General features: G+C 47.6%; 4 protein-coding genes across 4 annotated transcripts; 2 read left to right on the top strand and 2 right to left on the bottom strand.

Moving 5' to 3' along the window:
* Nucleotides 1-4,415: 4,415 nt before the first annotated feature.
* On the bottom strand, nucleotides 4,416-5,287 carry LOC136453639 (protein GL2-INTERACTING REPRESSOR 1-like). The gene is made up of 2 exons (XM_066454197.1): nucleotides 5,204-5,287; nucleotides 4,416-5,103 (listed from the first exon to the last, which is right to left on the bottom strand). Exon 2 carries the CDS (start codon nucleotides 5,055-5,057, stop codon nucleotides 4,671-4,673), a length of 387 nt encoding a protein of 128 aa, XP_066310294.1. The 5' UTR covers nucleotides 5,058-5,103; nucleotides 5,204-5,287; the 3' UTR covers nucleotides 4,416-4,670.
* Nucleotides 5,288-9,699: 4,412 nt separating this feature from the next.
* On the top strand, nucleotides 9,700-13,385 carry LOC136450799 (uncharacterized). Its single transcript, XM_066451415.1, has 2 exons — nucleotides 9,700-9,922; nucleotides 12,181-13,385. The coding sequence occupies exons 1-2, from the start codon at nucleotides 9,814-9,816 to the stop codon at nucleotides 13,095-13,097; spliced, it is 1,026 nt and encodes a 341-aa protein (XP_066307512.1). The 5' UTR covers nucleotides 9,700-9,813; the 3' UTR covers nucleotides 13,098-13,385.
* A 213-nt stretch (nucleotides 13,386-13,598) lies between these two features.
* Nucleotides 13,599-15,176, bottom strand: LOC136450800 (transcription factor DIVARICATA-like). Its single transcript, XM_066451417.1, has 2 exons — nucleotides 14,668-15,176; nucleotides 13,599-14,429 (listed from the first exon to the last, which is right to left on the bottom strand). Exons 1-2 carry the CDS (start codon nucleotides 15,057-15,059, stop codon nucleotides 14,246-14,248), a joined length of 576 nt encoding a protein of 191 aa, XP_066307514.1. The 5' UTR covers nucleotides 15,060-15,176; the 3' UTR covers nucleotides 13,599-14,245.
* Nucleotides 15,177-15,712: 536 nt separating this feature from the next.
* Nucleotides 15,713-16,252, top strand: LOC136455364 (uncharacterized). Its single transcript, XM_066455420.1, has one exon. It carries the CDS (start codon nucleotides 15,713-15,715, stop codon nucleotides 16,250-16,252), a length of 540 nt encoding a protein of 179 aa, XP_066311517.1.
* The last annotated feature ends 8,270 nt before the right edge of the window (nucleotides 16,253-24,522 follow it).

Raw genomic sequence — 24,522 nt, 5'->3', positions numbered from 1 at the left:
TTCAGTTTCAGGTGATGGACTCGGCGATTGCAGGGAGCGCAAGGACCGAAATGGGCTGTGTGGTGGTGGTCCGTGGGCTACAAGGCCTAACGCACTCAACTCTCGTTTTGGTCCAAGTTGGCGGTTTGCTCCTCTAGGCTGCCTGACTAAGGCAACGTTGGCGGTTTGCTATGATGTAGTATGGGCATGGAGGAAGGTTTCAGGTGATCCATGATAATAACCGCACGGCGACTCCAGACAGGCTTTTAGCATGAGCCGAAGTGGACCTGGAGCGCTAATGCGGTCCAAACAGGCCCATCCACCGTTCTGCTTTGATCTGCCATCTAGGCTCTAGCATCATGGTATATATGGTATGTCCAGTCCAGCTTTGCCTATCACACCAGCTTCTTCATCAGCTCGCCTCTGGTGGTCCTCTCCTCTAGCCTGTTGCCCTATTCATTCGCTGGAATCGGCGGCTAATGGTTTGGAACATATTCCCACTTTCCCAGCGTGCCCACCGCGAATTGGCGGCTAAGAGGAGCGGCAGCCGGACGCGGGGCGACGTGCGCGGCCCGCTCGGCGGTTGTTGGGCTGTTGGCAGAAGAATTGAGGGAGCAGCACGGCCTGGACCTATCAGTTCCGGGGCCGGGCCGGGCCTTTGTGCGCTTTCAGATACACTGTTTCTCCTACTAATTAGAAGAAGTGTTGCTAAAAAAAACTAATTAGAAGAAGTAGTATGTGTTTGCTTTTTTTTTTTTTTCTTTCAACGACCGGAGAAGCAGTGCAGGTGGTAACCTACTAACCTGATGGAGTACGCACACCGGCAGCTGCACCCTCCAGGGCTCCATCAGCAAGCATACGGCATTGACATGGGGGGTGGCCAGCCGAGGCGAATACCAAAACTGGAACCCTGGAACAGGTCATCAAATCAAATTCATATGGGCCTGTAAGCTGTAACGCCTGGCGCCATGCAACAACCGCCATTCATGAGCACTAAATCATCGTTTTCTCTAGGCACTATACGGCATTGAAGCCTTTCTTTAATCACCAATGGCTCAGCAGCTGAAATTTTAGGAAGCGGATTTAAAGGATGATCCGAGTGGTTGGCGCTCCGTCAGTCCGTCGTCACCGCGCTTTACTTACGCGCCTAGCTAGCAAGCTTGACGATGCATGTAATGTACTCCCATGCTTGTTGCAGCTGCATGCACAGAGCACACCTGAACCCTGACCATGCGATGCTGCGCGCTCGCGACGTGCAACGTGCAGTGACGACGACACCCAGACGTCGCGGCCATGGACAATGCGTTGGGAGGGAGGTATTTGTTCGTTGGGTCATTTTCAGACGGGTGGGGGAGTGAATCGCTCTCTGAAATGAAACAATCCTACTACTACGAGTACCATGAATCAATGCGACAGTGCGCTGCTACGACGATATCCAGCTGTGCCGTGCCGTGTCTTTGGACGCAAGTGATTTCGACGGGATCTTGGCCATTCCAGGGGCCGGACAGTGTCGGTAAGTACAGCGGGTACTATGCGGTACCGCTTCCAGTGCCAAATTGTTTGGCGAAGGACGACGGGCCTTAATAATTCCGTGTGGTGCAGGCGCGGAACATGATGGCCATTAGAGAGAGATCAAAGCCAGCAGCAGCAGAAGAAAAGAAGGCCACCACCGGCCGGCCACCGCTGATGTGCCGAGCAGAGAGGGAAGCGGGCCGGGGCCGGGGAGCAGCTGCGCTTTGCGTTGGTGTGCTGCCAATTGCGGCAGCAGGGGCGGGGCATTGAAGCGAAAGGGGGGTGGGGGGGGGGGGGGGGGGGGGGTTAATCGCCCGGCTGACACCGCCCCCATCCCCCTTGTGGCAGCAGCACAACTGTCTCCAATTACTCGGGCATTTATACGGATTAAAAGCGAATTAATCGGCAATAGGCCTCCCTTTCAATGACCCTAACCACCCAGCATCTCCCTTCTCGCCACTTCTGATTCGAGGTTTTCCTTCTCACTGTCGCACTCGCACGCAGGCGAATCACTTTCGGGACACAAGGGAACCAGCTGGCCACCTGCCCGGGGCTGACCTCGGCTGATGTTTCCTCTTCTCAAATCCCAAGATGCTTGCTTCTCCTCGCTATCAGGATCAGCTTGCAAAGTCATTCACCCTGTTGGCTTCTTTCAGACATGAAACAATCAGCCTGTTCGCTTGTTGATTTCAGCCAGCCAACAGTGTTTTCCTCTCACAACAAACCAGCACCAGCCAACCTAAACCAGCCCAGAAACCAACCAGCGAACAGGCCGAATATTTTTCTCTCATAATATTTCAGCATAAGCTAAATTTCAACATAAGCGAACAGGGTGATTCTCTGTTTTACTGCTCTCGTTGTTTCATATTGGACTGCAGCAGGAACTCACTGCATTCGTCATCCAGAGGGTTACATGTCGCAACCTTGCAAGTTACTCAATACTCATAACGGAGTAGTTGACAGTCTCAAAGGTTTTTTTTTCGCTTTCTTTTAAGCAAAGAGAACCGGCCTCGTGCATGATTCCAACCTTTTGGATTAAAGAATGTACAATGTACTAGTATAACACTATCATGCCGGTACATCTTTAACGGTATCTTCCCCGTCCCAAAATATATAGATCTCTAAGTTTGCCAAAGGTTAAATTACCCGAACTTTTACTAAGTTTCTAATAAATAACAATAATGTTTACGACATCAAATGAGTATCATTGGATCCATTACGAACTATATTTGCATAGTTTACTTCTTTGATATGGTAGATATTAATAGTTCTTTCAATAAACTTGGTCAAACTCAAGACAAAAGTCGAAAATTGTAACTGGACCTACGAGGGTATGACCACCCCAGGCATTGCATTAAGAAGAAGATCTTCTCACGCAGGCCCAGAAAACCCCCGAACCCCTGCCCGACCCTTACACAGCGGCACCGTCGCCCTGTGAGAACGGACCGGTCCTTAGATTTGTGCTTTAGCGTGGGACATAAAAGGGGATTTTTTTAACCCCAGCCTGAAATTCGCTCCTACGGGGAGTCGAACCCAGAACCTAAGAAGTGCCGCCGGGACGCTTTAACCAGTTGGACTAGAGTACACTAAGAAGGGTCCGAGCATCAATGTATAACTCTTCTGACCTTCTAGGGCGCCATTAAGGCGTGTTGTATTAAATTTTTTCTCTATCTGAGTATAAAGACACGCAAACCTTTTGTATGACCGAGAAAAAATTATCGTACTTCTGGACTAAGTGATTATACTTTTGTAGTTTTGTTGATTTTTTATCCTCTAGGTAGATAAGGTATAAAAATCATAAACCTTTTAAAGGAAAAAAAACTATGCTAGTACTATTTGAGTTGAGTATATATAAGACAGTTTTGGAGGACTTAAGGTGCCGCGGAGTCACATAGTCCATCAGCCAACGAACCTGTTCGCTTGATCGTATCAGTCATGATACGTTGTTTTTCTTTCACAACAAAACAACATCAGCCGATTTATAAGTCACAGAAACGATCAAACGAACAAGTATGGCCTTTGCACAGCACGTTCACAAGTTCCTTTTTACAAAACATGTGCTAACAATTTTTTTTTTCAAAATACAATACGTGCAAACACACACACATAAACAATCACGTACACTATTCATGCAAACGTACATGCATACGCCCTATGTTAATGTGACCGCCACTAAATTAATATCGTTGCTGATTCCGAAAAAAATATAGGAAAACTGGTGCTGAGCCTCTAGCTTGAATTTGGATGAACAAGTTCCACCACAGAAAAAAAAAAAAAAAAAAAAAACCTAACCAATGGACCTACGATCCTCAATTTGTGTTTACAAGTTTATCGGTTTGAATGATTGTATTGAATCCAGTACTTTAGTTCACATATGAGACTAATTCCATGGAGTTCAGTTGGTCTGAAACTTGATTGAAACTGGCTGAAAAACACTGTTCCGACTGAATTGTTGTGAGAGAAAAATATTGTTCCGGCTGAAAAAAGAAGCCGAACAAGTCGAATATGGGATAAGCCGAACAGGGCCATTATGCAAGCAGTGAACTGAACAAGATAACCGAGCTACATTTTGACTGCTTCGTGGATTTTCGTTACTGGGTTTCGCCCCAGGAGAGATTTTTGCATCGGCGATCATACTGGACCTCTCTGAACATATCGAAGTTACCCATATTCCTTTCAGATCCATCCGCATGCTGCATAAGACATGCAGTTTCAGCTTTGTCATGGTAACACTTATTACACTACTGCACCACAATGCACATGCATTTCATCAATCGCATTGCATGCGGCTGCAGCATATTTATGCACACTATGAGCAGAGATCGATGTCGATGTGGTAGGACAAGAGCGTAATTACTTACTTCAATTAAAATAGAACAATGCTCGTCAGAATAGACTTGTGCACAAGATTATCATAAGGAACACTAGCACAGCGCGAGTATTATTATTGTGTCTAACAAAGCATGAAATTATTACCTAGACCGATCCCTTTGACACCGTGCCGCTCGGAAGGAACAGGTCTATGCAATAATTCCTTTGGTAATCGAAACAAACTCGATCGCGAATGGGAAATTAAGCGACGACGACGACGACGACTTGAAGGCAACAACGAATTCAGCTCAGCAGCAGCCTATTCGAATCCGATAGATCAGCTGGATCGCGCGTGGGGTGCAGTGGTTTCACCGGCGCTGACGCGGGCGGCGCTGGTCGCCGTCGTTGAAGTCGAGCAGCACGGCGTTGTGGCACCGGGGGCACCTGGGGTCCTCCCGAGACAGCATCACGTACATCATGCACCGGGGGCACCCGGCCAGGACCATGGGCGCCGCGCCGCCGACGACTGGCGGCGCGGCCGCGGCCGCGTCTGGGCTGCCCTCGGATGACACGCACGAGCTCGGCGGCGACGCGGTGGACGAGGACGAGGAAGACACCCGGCGCGGCGACGTCGTGCTGCCGTTGTTCCGGCTCTCCCCGCCAGGCCGCGCCGTCGTCGAAGGCCCGCCCCTCGCCCTCGACAGGCCCATCCTCAGGAATTCCAGCTTCGACGCCTTGCCGTTGTTCCTGCTCATCGTCACCGTACCGTCGGCGACCCGCCGCCGCACAGGGTTCCGATCGCTGAGACGCACGGTTTACACGATGTTCATTAGCGTCACATACAACTCACACGTCCCATGCTACAGTACATTTGAACGGACCAACATGCGTTCGGCATTACCTTGGACGAAGTTTGAACGCTGTGAGCAGAGAGCGATCAGTAGGCCATGCTGGTGGCTTGGAGCTCTCCACCTGGTTGCGTGCAGCTGTTTGCTAGGTGTGAGTGTTTGTCAAGCAGCTCTGATCTTTGTGTTATATAATGATGATGAGGGAGGGTTGAGGAAGGGGATGATAGGAGGCGCTGGTTTCCTTTAATGCAAGGCAGACACATTTAAACCATGCTCAATTCCCTCCAAGTCTAGATATTGCAGAGGCCAGAGGCCGCTACTCTGTTTCTGAATCAGCCAGCACACGAGTTCGCTAGCAGCTCAAAGCAACCAAGAGTGCTTGATTGAGAGGGACATAAGTAAGGAAAACTATGCAGGCTAATCCAAGAAGTTTTTTCCACGCTTCTCCTTGCAACCATTAGGGCCTACTAACCCCGTTTCGATCTTGTCTTGATGAGCGAAAAACGCATGCCAGCTAGATTCGCAGCTCATCTATACATACACGGGGCTCTAAAACGACTGACAGGATCTCGTAACATCTCACATCACTCTCCCAGCTACTGTTCGCACAGTATTCCTACGCACTGGAGAACTACGTGCCGATCGACTGGTACTGAACTGAACACAAGCGTCATCGTGCATGTACCTGAACCTGAGACCTGACGTGCCAACGCCCCCCACTGAATCAAACGGCGACCCCGTTGCTAATCCCTACCCTAGTGCTCTGCTTATAGGTTTCGGGTGTTTTCTCGATCTACGTGTGAGAAAATATCTTCTCGAGTCGAAATACACGGAGGCTGTTCTAGCCGTAGCGGATAAGAGTTTTTACTGAGGTCTGAGCGGATTATCGCGTCCGTGAATGGTGCAGGCACATAAATGAATACTGACTCGCTTGCCACGGCACGATCGGTAATCAAGCAGCGGGAAAAAAAGACACAGCCGCGGCATGTGCTGGCCTTTATGCGTGGCCAGAGCCTTTGATTGAATTCCCAGGTAACTTTGACGTGGGGTGGAACTGAAACGGCTGACGTACAGTGAACTGTACGCGCAGTCGGTGAGTCCAGTGCACGACCTGGTAAGCACGATGCCGCGGGCGCTGCAACTGGTTCCAGAGGAATTGCGCGAGGCCTGGAACAACGTACCGTGAGGCACGAACTTAAGTACTAAGTTCATGGTGGTCCAAGACCATCCAATATCTAAAGAAACTCTACTTCGTATAGACGTATACTCATAGGTTCCATATACTATTCATAGATGCATATATCGTACCTACAGACGTTAAGAACCATAAACTCGTTTAAGGACAGTCCCAATGCATAGTTTACATTGATAATTTCTAGAGGAGAGAAAATGCAATTAGCCAATTACATGTACCCAGGGCTGAATCCGGAGCAGGAATCAACCGACTCCAACGCCGCCTCCCAGAGCTCGTTCACGCACATCAACTTGTGGTCGCCATTTGGAATCGAAGTCGTCGAACCGCTTAAGCAATTCGTCGAACATTGTGCGGACGTTGGGATCCATCACCCTTCGCGAGCGCTGCAGCGGGGTAAAGTGATGGTGGTGATACGCCGGCTCTAGCCCTCGTGACGCCAAGGCTCGACAGATCTGATACCAATGTTATCTCCACGAATTTGCGGTGGAGATTTGGAAGTGGAGGTGTGAAGAACAGAGAACTGGGAAGAGGAGTAGCGGCCAACAGAGGTCCGGTTTAGGGTAGATTCTGTTCTCGGTTCAAAAGTTGTTACAGACTTCGTACTCATCCTCCACTCTATTGGGTTGGGTGGCGCAAATGTTACAGGCCCATTCTGGCCCAGCCATGCGAATGCTCCTGGACCTCTTCATCATTCCCCTTCTTGGCTTGGTCACGACTTCTGCGTATCTCACATGAGGTGTGCTGACATCCTCCCCCCCCCCCTCGAGATCCTACATGTCCCCATGCCGATGCGTCGTGGAAGCTTTGTTGAATGGCGACCACTTCTTCCCAGTGGCGGATCCAAAGGGGGGGCTGGGGGGGCTCCAGCCCCCCCCTAATTTCTTGATTTCAATGCTAATTACTGTAGCAAAAGCTTGATTTCACCGTTAAATCTTCGTGCAAATCAACATCTCTGTTGTTTTAGCCCCCCCTTATCCCGCATCCCACATCCGCCACTGCTTCTTCCCATGTAGCTAGGCATTCATAGAGGCCTGACCACTTGATCAGGAGCTGGGGTATAGAGCCATTGCGACGGGGATGAAGGCGATGTTGTAGAACTTGCCCCGGCACCTCCAGAGCATCGTCAGAGTCGGGAAGCTCAATGGAAATCAGTGGAGCTGTCACAGATGCCAGCTTCAGAAGCGAGACCTGGAAGACTGGGTGGATGGAGGAAGACGGAGGCAGTTGTAGTTTGTAGGCAACATCTCCGATCTTGGCGATGATCTTGAAGGGGCTGAAGTACTTCAAGCAGAGCCTGTGGTGGGAGCGTGGCGCCAACGACGACTGGACATAGGTTTGCATGCGAAGGTCAAGTTCTTTCATATTAGGTTAGATCATGGCCCGAATCCGACTCCGACTCAGTGCACTGTTGGGGCATATCGTGTTTTTTGGGCGAAATTAGGTTAGGTGACCCATAAACAGGTAATTGTCTTCAATGGATGACCCATATGGACATCCAAACCAAAAATGGGTCTCGGATGGTACTGTATCAGCCTTCAGTAGAGTACCTATATGCGAGACATATTTTGGGTTGCAGCAGAGACACAACCCAAATATGATTATCCTCTCTCGTGGAGACTCATTTGCAGAAAGAGTTCTCTTTTGGATCATGCTATTGATGAAGAATAAAAAAATAGGTATTGAACCATTTGCCGGTAACGGTACCTAAATGAGAAATAAGTCTTGTATTTTGGGTGATGAGTTCTTCATCTGGCCCCTCAAAAAAAAAAGTTCTTAACCCGGCGCCCGGGCCAGCGCAGCAATGTGGCGCACAAGTTTGTCGTGGAAATTCTTTTTTTTTAAGAAATTATCGTGGAAATTCTAAGCGGCTTCACTGTTCGTCCGTCGGCATCCTTAATTCCTTATTTCACGGGCTTATATGGGGCCAACATATTCTGGGCTTTAGAAGCCTAGCCCGTCATAACATATTCATGGGCTGTAGAAGCCTAGCCCGTTATAAACTCTCGCAGGCCTCCGAGAACGCGAGAAGAATCTAGCCATCTCGTCTCACCTTTTTTTTTTTTTAGTAAAATGCACCCTGGGTCCTTAAACTTTTAGGGCATTCCCATCTGGGTCCTCAAACTAAAAAAGCGACTATCTAGGTCCTTAAACTTTTAGGGCATTCCCATCTAGGTCCTCAAACTAAAAAAGCGACTATCTAGGTCCCTCATCTATTGCCGCCGTGCACCAGAGGTCCAAAACCAGCCACGCAAGCACCAACATCCGATGGTTTGCTACAGTAACAGCGGGTCTGCTACAGTGACAGCGGGTTTGCTACAGTTCCGGTGTTTTGAATTTTCTCTTTTTTTTGTTTATTTTCGTTGAATTTTTAAAAAATCATAGTAAATCATAGAAAAATCGTAAAATAAAAAATCTAATTTTATTGGACTCCACATGAGTAGATCTACACAGTGAATATATAATACGGTATGTTTTAGTACAAATTTTTTTTGTAGCTTTAGATTAATTGGAAAATCCAATTTTGTCTGTAATTAATTAGAATTTATCTATAACTAAGTTATACATAGTCCAATGAGTACGAAATTTTTACTATAGTTCAAGCATACAATAATTAGCGTACCATAAAAATTTCACCACAATTGGACCATAGAAGCTGCAGACACCAATTAATTACAGACAAAATTAGATTTTCCTAGTATATGATGAACTTCCTAAACACAATTGTGGTGAAATTTTTATGGTACGCTAATTATTGTATGCTTGAACTATAGTAAAAATTTCGTACTCATTGGACTATGTATAACTTAGTTATAGATAAATTCTAATTAATTACAGACAAAATTGGATTTTCCAATTAATCTAAAGCTACAAAAAAATTTGTACTAAAACATACCGTATTATATATTCACTGTGTAGATCTACTCATGTGGAGTCCAATAAAATTAGATTTTTCATTTTACGATTTTTCTATGATTTACTATGATTTTTTAAAAATTCAACGAAAATAAACAAAAAAAAAAGAGAAAATTCAAAACACCGGAACTGTAGCAAACCCGCTGTCACTGTAGCAGACCCGCTGTTACTGTAGCAAACCATCGGATGTTGGTGCTTGCGTGGCTGGTTTTGGACCTCTGGTGCACGGCGGCAATAGATGAGGGACCTAGATAGTCGTTTTTTTAGTTTGAGGACCCAGATGGGAATGCCCTAAAAGTTTAAGGACCTAGATAGTCGCTTTTTTAGTTTGAGGACCCAGATGGGAATGCCCTAAAAGTTTAAGGACCCAGGGTGCATTTTACTCTTTTTTTTTTAACTCTTCAAGCAAACAAAGAAAAGAATAAGCAAGAAAATAAAAAAGAAAGCTAGGCAGAGAAGAGGAAAAGGAGGAGAGGTGGCCAGGTGGTGGGGGGCGGCGTCGAGACAAAGGGGAAGTAGTGGCCTGGGCGTGCCGGCGCGGAGGAGGGGGTGGTGATGGAGAAGGGCGCGGGCACGCGGCGGCGGCGGCTGGTGGAAAGGGGATCGGATCGCCTCGCCTTCATCACCGGCCAGACGCGCAGCCTCTCCTGCGACCCGATTCCAGGTAACCCGAGGGAAAGAATCCGGCAATCCCCAAATCGCCTTTGCCCTCGGCTCTTGTAATTGTAGCTCCTCTCGTGTCTGAGTCCAGATTTAATTAGACTCCACGTAGTAGTTTAGGGCATTTGAATCTGTCTTCTGGAACTCCAAATTCGTGGGTATGTTGATTAGCAAACCCGTGTGGCCTGGCTTGCAGTATATGCATGCCCTGTAGAGATCTCCGATTTATTTTGAATTCTCCGACGAGACATGGTAGCTGCTGTAGTTATGATATTTGGAAGCGATGGCAGCCTTAGTTACATTTGCGTTTTGTGGGATTACTGGATCACGGGTCGGGAGGAAAGGTGATAAGGGAAATTGTGGCTTAGAATGTCGACAGCAGAAATCTGGGAATTCTCCAAAACCCCACTAAATATCAGTCACTGCCACCCAATCTGGGAATTCTCCAAAACCCCATATATTAGTCAACTTGGTTTGTTGGCCGTTTGGGACACTCATAAGTCATAACAAAATTTATTGGCATTTTGTAGCTGTGCTCCTGTGTATCTTCTGGTTTGCTGCCAAGTTTGTTGATATATCGTGCCACTTTTTTTTGAATGAAACTGGTGGTATGCCCTGCCCCTACAGATTATACTAATATATGGAAGTAGTTTGTACAAACAACAAAAAGAAACAAACGGCAAAAAGGAATAAAACCAGGGGGTTAAGGAAATGTCTCTAGCCATTCTGTGATCTTGGGGAAGTACTTTTGTTTTGGTCTGCCGATAAACAATTTTTGCAAATTGGAATGTGTCGGTTAGACTTGGTTGAAGATATAGCTGTTCCTGCATGCAAATGGTCCAACGCACAAGGATCATGACCGAATGATGAAAGGCACTGACAAAGATACTTTGAAGTCAAAAGTTTTGGTAATTTCGTGCCACCTTATTCTGAAGCAAGTTGTCATTGCATTGCTGTGAACTGTTTACTTCTTCTCTATTCATTGAAACTGGGACCCATACCGGTTCGTTCAATTTTTTTTTTCTGTGAACCATTTGCCTAGCCATTAGACTGCTTATTACATGGTGAGAGGTCAGTTCATCATATCAAGAAGCATGTGGAATTTTAGCAGAAAATTACTTTTATCACATCATTACAGAAGCTGCACTGCGAGCACCTCCAACCAAGTGATCTCAGTCTGCACTTCACAAAACAGTCAATCTTTGACTACTGCTCATGTTCAGTCACGGCTGGAGCTGCCTTATGGACTCACAGTTTGCTGTTATTTTCTTTTTTAATTATTAGAAGTTGTCATGGGTGATGTGCTTTGGCTAATCTTCTTTTTTTTCAGAAACTTCTGTGCAGAAATAACATCTTGATGTATTTAGATGTCTAAAAGCCTTTGCGACCAACATATGAAATTGAGCAAACTTTTGATGTATATTATTTTGGATCAGATGATGCATAGCTTGAAAATCTGTCTAGTTGTGTCAGCACATTGAGTGACAATGAAGTCAGACATATGCTTGTTGGGAAATTGCCACAGAGAAAATAAGGCAAGGTTGTATTCCTCATGGCTGCCTGTATTGCCCCAGGGATTTATATAAGTTATTAGGCAGTCATTTAGGGAGTGTTGACACTTGGTAACTTCCATTTTGATCAGCCACTCTGGGTTTTACCTGGTACATATAAATTCCAAAAATGGACATCCTTTACTGATTAGGGCCCGTTTGGATCCTTGGAATTGAATTCATTCTAATAATTACAATTTAGGCATAGATTAATTAAGCTAATATAGTTGTATATGGAATATATTTGTATATTTATTGTTAGGCATACAAGGGACATACTTATATGTTGCATTTCTATTGTAGGGAAGTGAGTTGAAGAGTGCGCTATAAATTGGAGAATAGAATTATAGCATAGTGATCTATAGAATCCATTTCCATCTCCCATCCTATGAATTTGAGGTAGACTTATTTGTGAGCTTGGGAATGTTATGGAATGTCAAATTCCAAGCCAAATAGCCTAATTCATTATGTAGATTTCAATTCCTCCAAAATGAAGGGATCCAAACGGCCCCTTAGATAATTTTCTTTTGATTTTCCCTGTCCATTCTTGTAATATACCTATCATAACATAACTTGTCACCTGTATGTATCCACGTTTCAGTTGCCCTAAAATTTATTTGTTTATCATGTTCTTGAGCGATGAAATTTAATCATATTACTGAAGTGCTAAGTAAATATTGATGGTTGATTAGAATCGTACGCTGTTCTGCAGATTCACCGCTTCGTTCAGAGTTTGAAGGTGGCACTGATGATGAGAAGTTCAGCGACAGAAATCAGTCGCAGAAGTCAGAACCTAGCGATCTGGTACCTGAATTTCAACGTCCTGGTACTCGCCAAGGAGTCAAGGCTAGAACCTTAAGCTATGATGATCTGGTACCTGAATTTCAACGAGCTGATGGTCGCCGAGAAATCAAGGCTAGTACATTGAGCTATGAAGATGAACTTTTCCGCAAATTTAAAACGGGCAGTGCAGTCCCTGAAATTCAGCCAGTAAATCAAACGCCATTGCCTACTCATGATCAGGAAACTGTTAGTAAGAATACAAGCCATGATGGAGTTAGTAAGAATACAAGTCATGTTGGAGTTAGTAAGAATACTAGTCATGATGGAGTTAGTAAGAATACTAGTCATGATGGAGTGGCAAGTGTCCAACCTAGCAGAGAAGTGGAAATGAGACGCAGATCTGCACCTCCAAGCCAGTCGAGCCAAGCGGACAATTCAGGTTGGTCTGTGGAAACTCTGAAGGAACTTTTAGACTTCACGCCACAGGAGATAATCAAGGCCATATCCGCGACTGAGAGTAACCGTTTCTTCGCATCTGTCGCCATTGCTTTCATGGTGGTTCTTTCAAACTGGGGCCTGGACATTGGTGGCGCGATCACCAGAGTATTAGTTGGTACAAGGCCACTTCTATTTCTCATTATAACCAACATCACCATTGTCTTCACATTGTTGATGGAGAACAAGGACCCCAATGTGAGAAGCAGACCGGTTGGCACCAATCTGGGTTCTGCTGATAGCTTAGGGCAGATGCTAGAGATCGGGTTGCTGCTACAGAAAGCCCTAGGTGCTCTGTTGATTGACTGCAGCGTTTGTGCTGTTATTATGATCTGCTTTCTTGGATTCTGAGGGAGCCTAGGTAGAAGTTTCACAGAAACATTTGTAAATCTTTTTGTTCCATGTTCTGTACCGCATCGTTTTGCTACTGTTATTCAATTTTGTAGCATCTCATTTTGGCTGAGTTTTAATTTATGTACTCCTGTTTCTGTTTTCTGAGCGTCTGTAGTTAATTAGAGATTACTTGAACCAGGTCAATGGGATACATGCTACAGAGTGAGTAGTTTTGGTGACCTTGTAACTTGATTATTATGACAAAACAGTCACTTATACAGCATTTTTTACCAACAAAGAAGAAATTATCAACTGTGCGTCTAGTCTCTGTTCCAAGAGCGTAAATTTATTCTGCAAGCTTGTGGCATAAGTTGTTTATGCTGCAAGCGTTTGACATAAGTTGTCGAGCATGAATGGATGATGACGATGACAAAGAAACTTCTGCTACTTGTGATGTACTAGGTTCAGTGCATGGCGGTGGGCTTAAGACAAAATAGAAGCACGAGAGTTGGGCATTGACAAGTGTCGTGAAGTAGCTAACCACGTGCCGTTCAAGCCCTGGAGCCCCGCCGCCCGTCTCGTCGTCATCGACCGAGCTACCGCGAGCTCCAAGCACTTGTGACACATGTTGGCCACCTGCGTGTGCATCGCCTGTTTCCTTTGGAAGGAACGCCCCCGAACAACAACTGTGCAAGTTTATCCAGTCCACCTTCGACACCGCACGCCGGCATATATATAAAACTATAATAAAACCACCATCGATGAAACCATATACTAACAGTGACTCGTGCATTGATCTGCATCCGCCTAAACTCGACACGACGTTGCCACGTCAGACTCCATTAGATGTTTCAACTCCTAATTCTATTTTACCTGACTACGAGTAAGCCTAAACCATGTGCTACAGTGCTAGCAGCTGACTGGAACTCACTGCCTCTGTTTCTCAGATCGTCCAGTCGTCAGCGGCAAAGCATAGACCCATGGCAACTAGCTAAGGATTAGCTCTAATTTAAGATTAGTATAAACAACTAGCAGCGTAATGTACATGTCATGGAACTAGTGGTCCTACTTGGCTACTTGTTTCTTCTATGCTGATCCTGAGATGAGTGGCTGTCGCGATTTGATCAAAGCAGGGCCGGGAGCGCGCGTCGCCGTCGGCGGCCAGGTCAAGGGGTGGTGATGTCGTGGATGCTCTTGCGCTTGGAGTCCCGGCTGGCCGGGTTGAGCTGCCGGTTGAAGTACTTCTGCGCGTGGCTGGCCACCTGCGTCGGCGTCCGCGTCCGCACCGAGAAGCGCGAGATGTTACGCCAGTCCCCGCGGCCGTACTTCTCCAGCCCTTGAAGAAACAGCCTGCAAAGACGCAACGTAACGCAGCGAAAAAGACGCGTTAATTTTCAACAAGGAGGAAAAAAACTGTCTGCGACGTGTGGCTGGCGACTGGGACCCACGCGCCAGCTGGGAAGAACTCCTAGGCTTCTCCGCTCGACAAGCCAATGCGGGAAGGTGATGTCTAGAATACCCTAAAATCAATTCCATGGAACCACGCCTCGCCGCGGACGAGCTGAGATCGGAACTCGGAAGTAATTACCTGTGCTCTTCCTCGCTCCAGGGTATCCCGGGGCGCCGGCCCTCGCGGCGCGCCCGGTCAGTACCGCCGGCGCGGCGGCCGGGCCCGCCCTGGACTTGGTCGGCGTCGTCGGCGTCCCAACAGCTGGGCACATCGACCGCGCCGCGCTCGATGAGGTCGACGTCGGCGACGAGCGCCTCGTAGTGCTCCCAGGCCTCCCGCGGCGTGCGGCCGGGGAGCTGCGCCGCGACGAGCGCCCAGCGGTCGGGCGCGTGCTCGGGCCACATCACCAGCGCGGTCTCGAACACCTTGTCCTCCGCCTTGCTCCATGGCCGCGCAGCCGCGGCCGCCACCGTCGGCGGCCCCGCCGCGTGGATGCCGCTGCTGCTGTGGTAGCGGTGGTGGAACTCCATGCCCCGTCGACTCAACTCACCTCCTCTGCTCGACACGATCGCTGTGTTGCGTTGCGTGCGTGGTGTTGTTGCTGGCTCGTTGTGGTTGTGGACGGACGGACGGATGATGGGTCGGCGGCGCCGTGTGCCGTTGGTTTTCTCCGCGTGGGAACGGGATTTATAAAGATTCGGGTAGTGTGGGCCGGTGAGGTGAACGGAACCGTACACGGGACCTGGGGAATCAGATCAATCCCGCGGCCGCGGGGCTTGGGGGTACCCGTTTGGATCTGTTGGGTGCGTCCACACGTTTTGGGCGTGCGCGCGGGGTGGAGGGCCGGGTCCGAATTTTTTATAATTTAGCTCTTTTTATTTTTTTTTAAGTTTCTCACAAATAGACTCCTGGCAGAAAGAATTCAGAAAATAGACCCTTACCTCGGGGTCATTGATGTTGGCGCCGAGATACACGTCTCGGCGTCCCTGGCGCCGAGGTCCTGGGCTCGGTGTATGACATGGCAGAGGGCTCGGCGCCGTAAATCTTGGCGCCGAGCTCGGCGCCTACCTATGCCCCGCGCCTCTCTTCGTCTCTTCCTCTTCCTCTCTCGCCCGGGCAGAGCCGAGCCGAGGTTCGTCGCTGCCACCGCCGTCCGCGCCAGCGCCCGCCGCCGCTGCCTCCAATGGCTGCCCTCGCCCGCGCCGCCCCACCGCCGCACCCGTGCCACCGAGCCCACACCGCGCCCGCGTCCGCGCCACGCCCGCGGCCGCGCCACCGCGCCACTGTCGGCCCGCCGCCGCCCCCACCGCCGCGCCCGCGCCACCGCGCGGGCTCGGTGGCGTGCCTCGGTGGCGTGCTCGCGTGCCCGCGCCACCGAGCCCGCGCCACCGCGCCCGTGCCTGCGCCCCGAGGCCGCCTAGCGCCACCGCCGCCGTCCCGCGCCTCGCCGCCGCCGCCGCGCCACGGCCATTGCCCTCCGCCTGAGCCCCGTCCCCCTCACCGGTTCCTGCTCCCACGCCGCGCCCTCTCCTCGCCTTGGCCTCGCCCCGCCTTGCCGCCCTCCACCGTCGGCCTCGCCGCGCCCGTCGAGCCAGACTCGCCGCGCGGAGCCTCGGGCATCCCGCGCCCGCCACGCGCCACCGCTGTCGTCGGCCGCGCCACCGCCGACCCCGCCACCTGTAGCGGCTGGGCGTGCCACCGCCGGCCTGGATCGTCGGCTTGACCCACGCCCATCGTTCGCTGCGACTCCATCGACGTCCGCGGATCAGTCGTTGAAAAGATAAAAATTATGAATATGCAATGTACGCATTTAGTTCGCATTTGTTATTTACTAGTTAATGTGATCTAGTGAGATATATATGTAGATATATAGAAACATAAATACATAGGTACATAGATATAGTTAGATAGCTACTTAGATATGTAGTTACATATTTAGTTAACTAAATATGATCTAGCTACTTAGTGAGTATACTGTATATATATACATAGTTATTATCTTATTTACTTAGTTTGTAGTTAAAAAGTACTTGTTAGGTACTATCTATCGTCTAGTTTGGACTAAAGAACATGTGTTTCGTTACGTGTTTGAACTAGATGGACAACCTAGTGACCATATATCATGGAGGCACCGTTGAAAGCGATCGCTGTGGATATGTTGAGTTTGTTGACATACAAAGCGTGCCTGTACTATTCAATGATAGGCCTTCATTTAGTGAGATGGTTGCAAGGGCTCGGGAGGAGCTGCATTGCCTTGGAGATGATGGCATTACAGTTGATGGTGTACTGCACCTAGGTTGTCCTCCCAATATCTTTAGGCGAATGATCTCAATTGGTTGTGCGGAACACTAGGAGAACTATGTGAGATCAGCTATGAAGAGCCAGCTGCAATGTTTGGACGTGGTTGTGCGTCGGGTGTTAGTTGATCCCATCCCTCATGGGTTTACCCCAGCAATGGATTAGCAGGCACACATCGACCCTCCTATTCCTGAACCTTATCTGTATGTGGAGATTGCACCTACGGTTCCTGATGCTCAATCTGCCCCGAACGCGGTAGTTGGAGATGGTTGTCAGACTCATGTTTCTATGGCAAATCCTCCTTATGAGATTCCTTTGATATAGAATCATCCGAGTAAGTGTCTTAACCGCATGGTTTTTGGGAGCTTACCCCATTCCTTACATCTATTTCTTTCATTCTTTCCTCCTTTCTCTACTTATCTTGCAGGAGACATTCCTAAGAATGTGGATGTGCCCCCTGTTGCTGCGCAAGTGAACTTTGGAGATGGATTCCGTGGCTCTAATAGTGTTGAAATTATGCATGAATCAGAGCCATATGAGATGGCTAGGGCTCTTGATTCTGATGATGATCGCCTTGTTGGAGAGCTGACGGAGAGTGATGTTGAGATGATGAGGCGTATCTTTCCCGGCCACCGTGATCCTAGAGTTCATGAGTTCAGCGATCTTGCTCATTCCGATCAGGCGTTTGCAGAAGGACATGATGATGAGCTCCTAGAAGCTCCTGAGGCCGGTCCTAACATGGTAATTGAGAATAGGAGGGTGTTCAATGACCTCTCTGCTTTGAAGAGGTGGTTGCAGGCTTTTGCAGTGATACGAAAGAGACCTTACAAGGTATTGCATTCATATATGGAGCGCCGTTATATAGTTATATGTGACAAGGAACGCTGTCCATGGAGGATTTGTGCAAGGAAGCAACAGGTAACCAAAAAATAGAAGATCACAAAAGTTGTCGGGCCACATAATTGTGCTAACCATGAGCTGACACTGAGGCATCGGCAGTTGACATCTACCCTTATTGCCAAGCGGTTGATGAGAATTTTGCAGGGAGAACCCAACATGAAGGTGAGAATAATTATCAGGACCGTTGAGGCGTTGTATGGAGGTTATGTGATAACTTATGGTAAAGCATGGAGGGCTAAGCAGCGAGCGTGTAAGATGATATATGGGGACTAGGAGGATGGGTATGAGCAACTGCCAGTTCTTTTCAATGCAATCAAAACGGTAAATCCAGGCATGCATTATGAGTACATCCCAAAACTAAATGCATGGAAGGATGGGAGGCAGATATTCTTCCGTGCTTTCTGGTGCTTCCCTCAGTGTGTCGAGGCCTTTAGGCAGTGTCGTCCCGTCTTCTCTATTGATGGTACGTTCTTGATTGGCAAATACCAGGGCACACTTCTTATAGCCATATCCTATGACGCGAACAACAAGTTGGTTCCTTTGGCATTTGCTTTGGTTGAGAAGGAGAACAATGACAGTTGGGGGTGGTTCTTGAGGCTAGTCTGGATACACATGGTTGGGCTTGGCAGGGAGGTTAGCGTCATATCTGATAGGCATCAGGGCATACTTAATGCCGTGCGAGAGCAGATAGAGGGGTATGCACCTTTACACCATCGTTGGTGTACTTGGCACCTTACCGAGAATCTACTCCGGAAGGATGGTGTCAAGGGTAACTTTGATCTGTTTCAGGAGGCTGCTTGACAGCTTGAGGACAAGTACTTTAAGGAAAAGTTGGAGCAGGTGAAAGCTCTAGTTTGGTTTTGGTTAATTGATGAAACCCTAAGTGCTAACCTAGTTTATCAAGATAATCATGAGATAGGTAGCACTACTCTAAGTGATGAAGCAATGACGAAGATCATGACATTGGTGATGATCAAATGCTTGAACTTGGAAAAGAAGAAAGAGAAAAACAAAAGGCTCAAGGCAAAGGTATAAAATGTAGGAGCCATTTTGTTTTAGTGATCAAGACACTTAGTGAGTGTGATCACATTTAGGATAGATAGCCGTACTATTAAGAGGAGTGAAACTCGTATCAAAATGCGGTTATCAAAGTGCCACTAGATGCTCTAATTCATTGCATATGCATTTAGAATCTAGTGGAGTGCTAACACCCTTGAAAATATTTGTGAAAATATGCTAACACATGTGCACAAGGTGATACACTTGGTGGTTGGCACACATGAGCAAGGGTGAAGAAGTTTGAAGTGAAATGGAGTTGGCCGCAAAGATACTAGCGTCGGTCAACTAACCGGACGCTGGATCACCCAGCGACCGGACGCTGAAGGGCTACGTCCGATCGAGTTGTCGGATGGCACAGTGACTAGGGTTAAGCACCGGACGCTGGTCTATGTCCGGTCAAGCGTGACCGGACGCGTCCGGTCGGCAAAAGACGGTTTTGGGAGCTTACTGGAAACAACCGAACACTGGGGTCTGAGCGTCCGATCACTTGTGCCGGAGCGTCCGGTCAGTTAATAGCCATTGAGATCTGGCGGCTCAGGTTTAACTCAGAATGACATGTGGCTTACATCGGGCGACCGGACGCTGGATCCAGCGTCCGGTCAACTGGACCGGAGTGTCCGATCACCCCGATCAGTACCCAGTGAAGGGGCACAACGGCTCTATTTTGTGGGGGCTTCTATTTAAGCCCCATGGCCGGTTCTAGCTCACTCTCTTGCATATTCTCATTGACATAGCAACCTTGTGAGCTTAGCCAAAGCCCTCCCACTCATCTCCATCATTGATCCATCATCATTGTGAGATTGGGAGAGAATCCAAGTGCATTGCTTGAGTGATTGCATCTAGAGGCACTTGGTATTCATGTTGCGCTATGGATTTCGCTTGTTACTCTTGGTGGTTGCCACCACCTAGACGGCTTGGTGCAGCGGTGGAGGATTGGCACGAGTTGGTGATTGTTCGTGGCTGTCTCCGGTGATTATGAGGGGAGTTGTACCTTCCTAGGCGGAGTGCCGAAAGGTAACTCTAGTAAATTGCTCGTGTCATTGTATTACCTCACTTGTGGGTAGGTTCTTACGGTGTCCAATCGTGTGGACGAGGTTTGTGAAACACCTCTTAGCCGCCGAACCACCAAGTGTTGGTCGACACAACGGGGACTAGCGTGTTGGCAAGCACGTGAACCTCAGGAGAAAAATCGGTTGTCTCTTGCCATTTGATATTCTCCCAGTGATTGGTTTCATATTCATCTTGTGATTGGTTCATTCCTCTACACGACGGTATAACCATCCCACTCACTCGTTTATATTCTTGCAAACTAGTTGTAGCAAGCTCTTTATTGTAATTAGATTTGAGAGCTTGATTTGCTATTTATGTTTGCTTAGTGGAGCTCTTTAGAGTAGAAAGATTGAGAGCTCTTAGTGAGTAGTATTATAGCAAGTTGTGTGTCTAGCTATCATTGCAACTAGATTTGTTGGATAGGTGGCTTGCAACCTTTGTAGAGCTAGAGCAAGTGTGCATTTCGCTGTTTGTCATACTAATCAAATTGCTCTAGTTGATTTGTAGATTTTTAAATAGGCAATTCACCCCCCTCTAGCCATATTAGGATCTTTCAGTAGGTCAGAACCGCATCAAATGTAGAAGGTAGACAATGGCTCACAGGTTTGATGAGGGATTTAGAGAAATAGACGAGAGCTCACAACGCCGGTGGATGGAGGTACGAGTTTCAGTGCAGTAACATGGCAGAGTCATTCAATAAGTTGCTATTAGGGATACATGGTATGCCCATGAATGCAATCGTTCAATTCACCTTCTATGAGCTTGTTGCCTGGTTCAACGATAGACACGCTCATGCATTGCAGTTGCGGAGTGATGGAGAGATATGGGCTCCAAAACCAAAGGCACACCTAGAGAAGGCAAGAGAAAGGGCTAGCACACATGAGGTTACATGCTTTGACCACGCCATAGGGACTTATCAGGTCGAGCATAGGGGCGGTACAACGTCCGACGGCGAGGTCCGAGAGTCAAGGATGCATGTGGTTGTCCTCCAAGATTTTAAGTGCACTTGTGGTAAACCAAGGCAGTACCACTTTCTATGTTCTCATTTGGCAGCAGCAGCTAGGCATCGCAACTATAATATCGAGAGGAGGATACCTCACAAGTTTAGTGTTGACACGCTTGTGCACACATGGAGCCCCCGCTTCGTGCCTTTCTGGGACCCTGGAGAGTGGCCTCCATATGATGGGCCAAAGTACATTGCGGATCCAGCTTACCGTTGGAACAAGCGTGGATCAAGGCAGAGGACGAGACACAGGATGGTTATGGATTAGATACCTGGAAGAACGAGGCGTGGGAGAGGAACTCCATTTATTACTGATCCCGAGTAGTACGAGTGCGGTAAGTGTGGTAGACTTGGCCACAATTCACGAAGTTTCCATTGGTAGATTAGTGAGGTGCGACTATTGGTTCATTTTATTATTTTATATTTGTCGTCTTCATTTAATTAATTACGCATGTCTCTTTTTATGCTTGTATTTGTGGCAATTACTTATACATTTCTAAGTTCATGTTTCATTGTATATTGAAATTCGAATTCATTCACTTTTTTTGTAGGATGGAACAATTCCACCTGCTCGACCCGACGTACGAGACGACCCACCGAGGACGTCTCATAGCGCTGGGGCAGGTAATAATCTATAAGTTTTGTTCAAAATTTGGTGAGCGTACATGTGTTCGTGAAGTAACATGAGACTGTTTTATTCGATGCAGGACCTTCCGCTCCTTTGTCCTAGAACCCATAGTGGGTTCTTGGACATGCGGTACGATGATAGGTACACTCCTTTCCTACAAAGAGCTGGCCTAGATGTCATCTCTTTTTAGGTTCGTCGTGGGTTGCCCAAGTTCAACTCAACAGCCATAACTACGTTGGTTGATAGGTATTAAATTGAATCGTTGCCTCCATTCATGGCCATTTGTTCATGCGATTGGCTTTTTGACAATTAATATTGCTTTGTCTTAAATATAGGTGGCGGCCGGAGACTCACAACTTCCACCTATCTTTCGGGGAGATGACAGTCACGCTCCGGGACTGTCAGAAGATGCTAGGCTTAAGGATTCACGACAACCCAGTCACCGGGCAGTGCAGGTCAGAGGGCTAGAGAGCACGAGTGGAGGCCTTCCTTGGGCGTGAGCTTGGCGAGCAAGTGGCTCGCACTTCTGGAGTTCCCATCTCTTAGCTACGGGAAGAGTTCGCACAGTGCCTTGAGGAGGCAGATGAGGAGACAGTTGGGTACTACTGCAGGGTGTGGATCCTACACCTGTTTGCTTACATTCTCTTCCCTAACTCCATGGGTGACAGTGCGTCCTGGATGTGGATCCACTGCCTCAGTGATTAGGACCAGGCGGGTCACTACAGCTGGGGCTCTGCAATCTTGTGTTTTCTATACCAACAGCTGTGCGAGGGGTGTCATCGGTCTTCGTCCAACACGTTACTTGGTGGATGCGTGTACCTGTTATAGCTGTGGATGTGGGCTCGTCTTCTAGTTGGCCATCTTGAGGTTCTGGCTCGTCGTGAGTGGTTCCAAGGTCAGCCTCCAAGATGGTAGCCGACATGGGCATACCTTTGGGACCAGGCCAGGGTTCCATATGTGAGGTTAGACCGGGTGTACATTGAGTTCACCAACGAGCTAGACACGTTGACGACGTCTAGTGTAAGTAAATTTTATTTCCCATGCTGGTTTGAAAAGGATTAGTATACCATCTAACATCTTGTTTGCACATGTTGCAGGTGGAGTGGGAGCCATACAGTGGAGAGGACGCACTTCCTTTTTAGCTGAGCAACGTTTGTGGGGCCAATGATGACTTCTATAGGATGAGGTGCCCTCTAATCTGCTTTTATGCTGTCGAGTTCCACCTGTCAGATAGGGTTGCATGTCAATTTGGAGTGAGACAGCTTTGACCTATGGCTCTGTTCTCGACTAGCGTTGACTTACACAAGTAAGTGTTTTGATATTTTAAATGTCTCATGATGATGGTCCATTTCTATTAATATGGTGACATGTACATGGATTCAAGTAACGATGACATACGTGCAGGTTGGATCGTCAGAGGAACAAGAAGATTTTTGACTGGGAGAGGCACCACCAGTCCTTCATTGATGAATGGGAGGAGATGCACGACAACATGGACGACAACAATGAGCCGCACACGAACCATGAGTTCAGGCGGTACCAAGCTTGGTACCAGCATGCGACACGTTGCAGGCTGAGGGTACAGTGGACCAAAGCTGACTACGCCGACATCGAGTCCTCCAACGATGAAGACACGGCGTACGACCAGTTGACTCGTGCAGGAAGGCAGGTGGAGGTAGGACCGATCTTGGACAGAGTGGTAAGCCAATTGCCTTATTTTTGTACGTTAAGTTGCATAACAATACATTAGGCGTTCTTGGACCGACATTAGGAGTTATCTATTGTAGTTAGTGCCACCTTCGAGCTGTATCACCCTTATAATACGTTAGATTCTTGTACAAAAGAAAACAAAACCTATTGCTATCTGTTCAAAAGTATTATTACTGAGAACTTTGTTGTAGGGCAATACACTCAAATGCTCAGTTGAAGAGATCGAGCGCATTCGGCCGAGAGTCAATGACGACTACATACTTGGCTTCCTGAACGTAAGATTAAAAATATTCTTTCAAACATATCATTAATACGTTAGATTCTTTCAGTTAACATAGTTTTGTACAACAGAGGTTGTCACGTCGTCTACGCCGTACGGCTGGTCGTTGTGGTTGCAGGACAGACATGACGCAAGACGTGTATGTTCCTTCAGCGGGCAGAGGAGGCTTGAGTTTCTCCAGACAAGCAGCTACAGGGGACGGGGACAAGGACGAGGAAGACGACAACAACGACGATGTGGATAAGAGGCACGAGGAGCTTGGCCCCTCTTAGCTCCATGACGCTCCCTCGACTCATCCTACACCGTCTCTAGGCACTAGGCGACGCCGTCCACGTGACCCTTACACTCCTAGTATGAGCGCTCTCGGTCACAAGGGTAAGGGCAAGAGTAGGAGGCAGTGAGGGATGTGGTAGTTGTTAGTATGCACTATTATGGATTTTGTATTTACTTTTCTATAACTATTTGGGACTGTATGGACATTGTGGACTATTTGGACTATGCAGGACATATTATGTTGGTTGTGATGTTCGTTGTGGTTGCATTTTGCTCCTTGGATGATTAGATATTTGGAATATATAATGATGTATCTGTTTGTAACTGTGGATGCTCCTAAAACAAGAGAAACTCTTACGAATTTTTCTCGAGAAACAATAATCATACTACACTGCTAAAAAGGCACAAATGTAGTACACAGATTAACTATAAATTTATTAGAAAGTGTATAATCCAAACATATCGTACATACGATTTGTAGATGAATGTAGGGTTACCAAGCAACAGTGAACGATTCTATGCTTTTCAGATAATAAAAATAGACTTTTCAGATACAGGGACAACAATGATTTATCACATCACTGACATAGTACTAGCATGCAAGGAAGCACAACTCCACTCTATCTCCACCATCCATCTTATGACTGTTTGATCCAAGGGCTTAGGTGAAGAGGCACACGGATCGCTGACATGGCACACTGAGAAGCCTCCATTTCTCCTCTCAGCCTATAAATAACCACTCACTCCCTCTTATTCACACACACACAACTAGGAAGAAGAACACTCCTCAGC

Source organism: Miscanthus floridulus, chromosome 5 (assembly GCF_019320115.1).
Source record: "Miscanthus floridulus cultivar M001 chromosome 5, ASM1932011v1, whole genome shotgun sequence".
Lineage (NCBI taxonomy): Eukaryota > Viridiplantae > Streptophyta > Magnoliopsida > Poales > Poaceae > Miscanthus > Miscanthus floridulus.
This window is presented reverse-complemented; position numbering and strand designations above follow the sequence as displayed.

Coding starts and splice junctions, on each gene's coding strand:
- LOC136450799 (XM_066451415.1), top strand. CDS start 9,814: ATGGAGAAGGGCGCGGGCACGCGGCGGCGGCGGCTGGTGGAAAGGGGA. Junction 9,923..12,180: donor CTCCTGCGACCCGATTCCAG/GTAACCCGAGGG, acceptor GCTGTTCTGCAG/ATTCACCGCTTCGTTCAGAG.
- LOC136453639 (XM_066454197.1), bottom strand. CDS start 5,057: ATGAGCAGGAACAACGGCAAGGCGTCGAAGCTGGAATTCCTGAGGATG.
- LOC136455364 (XM_066455420.1), top strand. CDS start 15,713: ATGGCTGCCCTCGCCCGCGCCGCCCCACCGCCGCACCCGTGCCACCGA.
- LOC136450800 (XM_066451417.1), bottom strand. CDS start 15,059: ATGGAGTTCCACCACCGCTACCACAGCAGCAGCGGCATCCACGCGGCG. Junction 14,430..14,667: donor TGGAGCGAGGAAGAGCACAG/GTAATTACTTCC, acceptor GCGTCTTTGCAG/GCTGTTTCTTCAAGGGCTGG.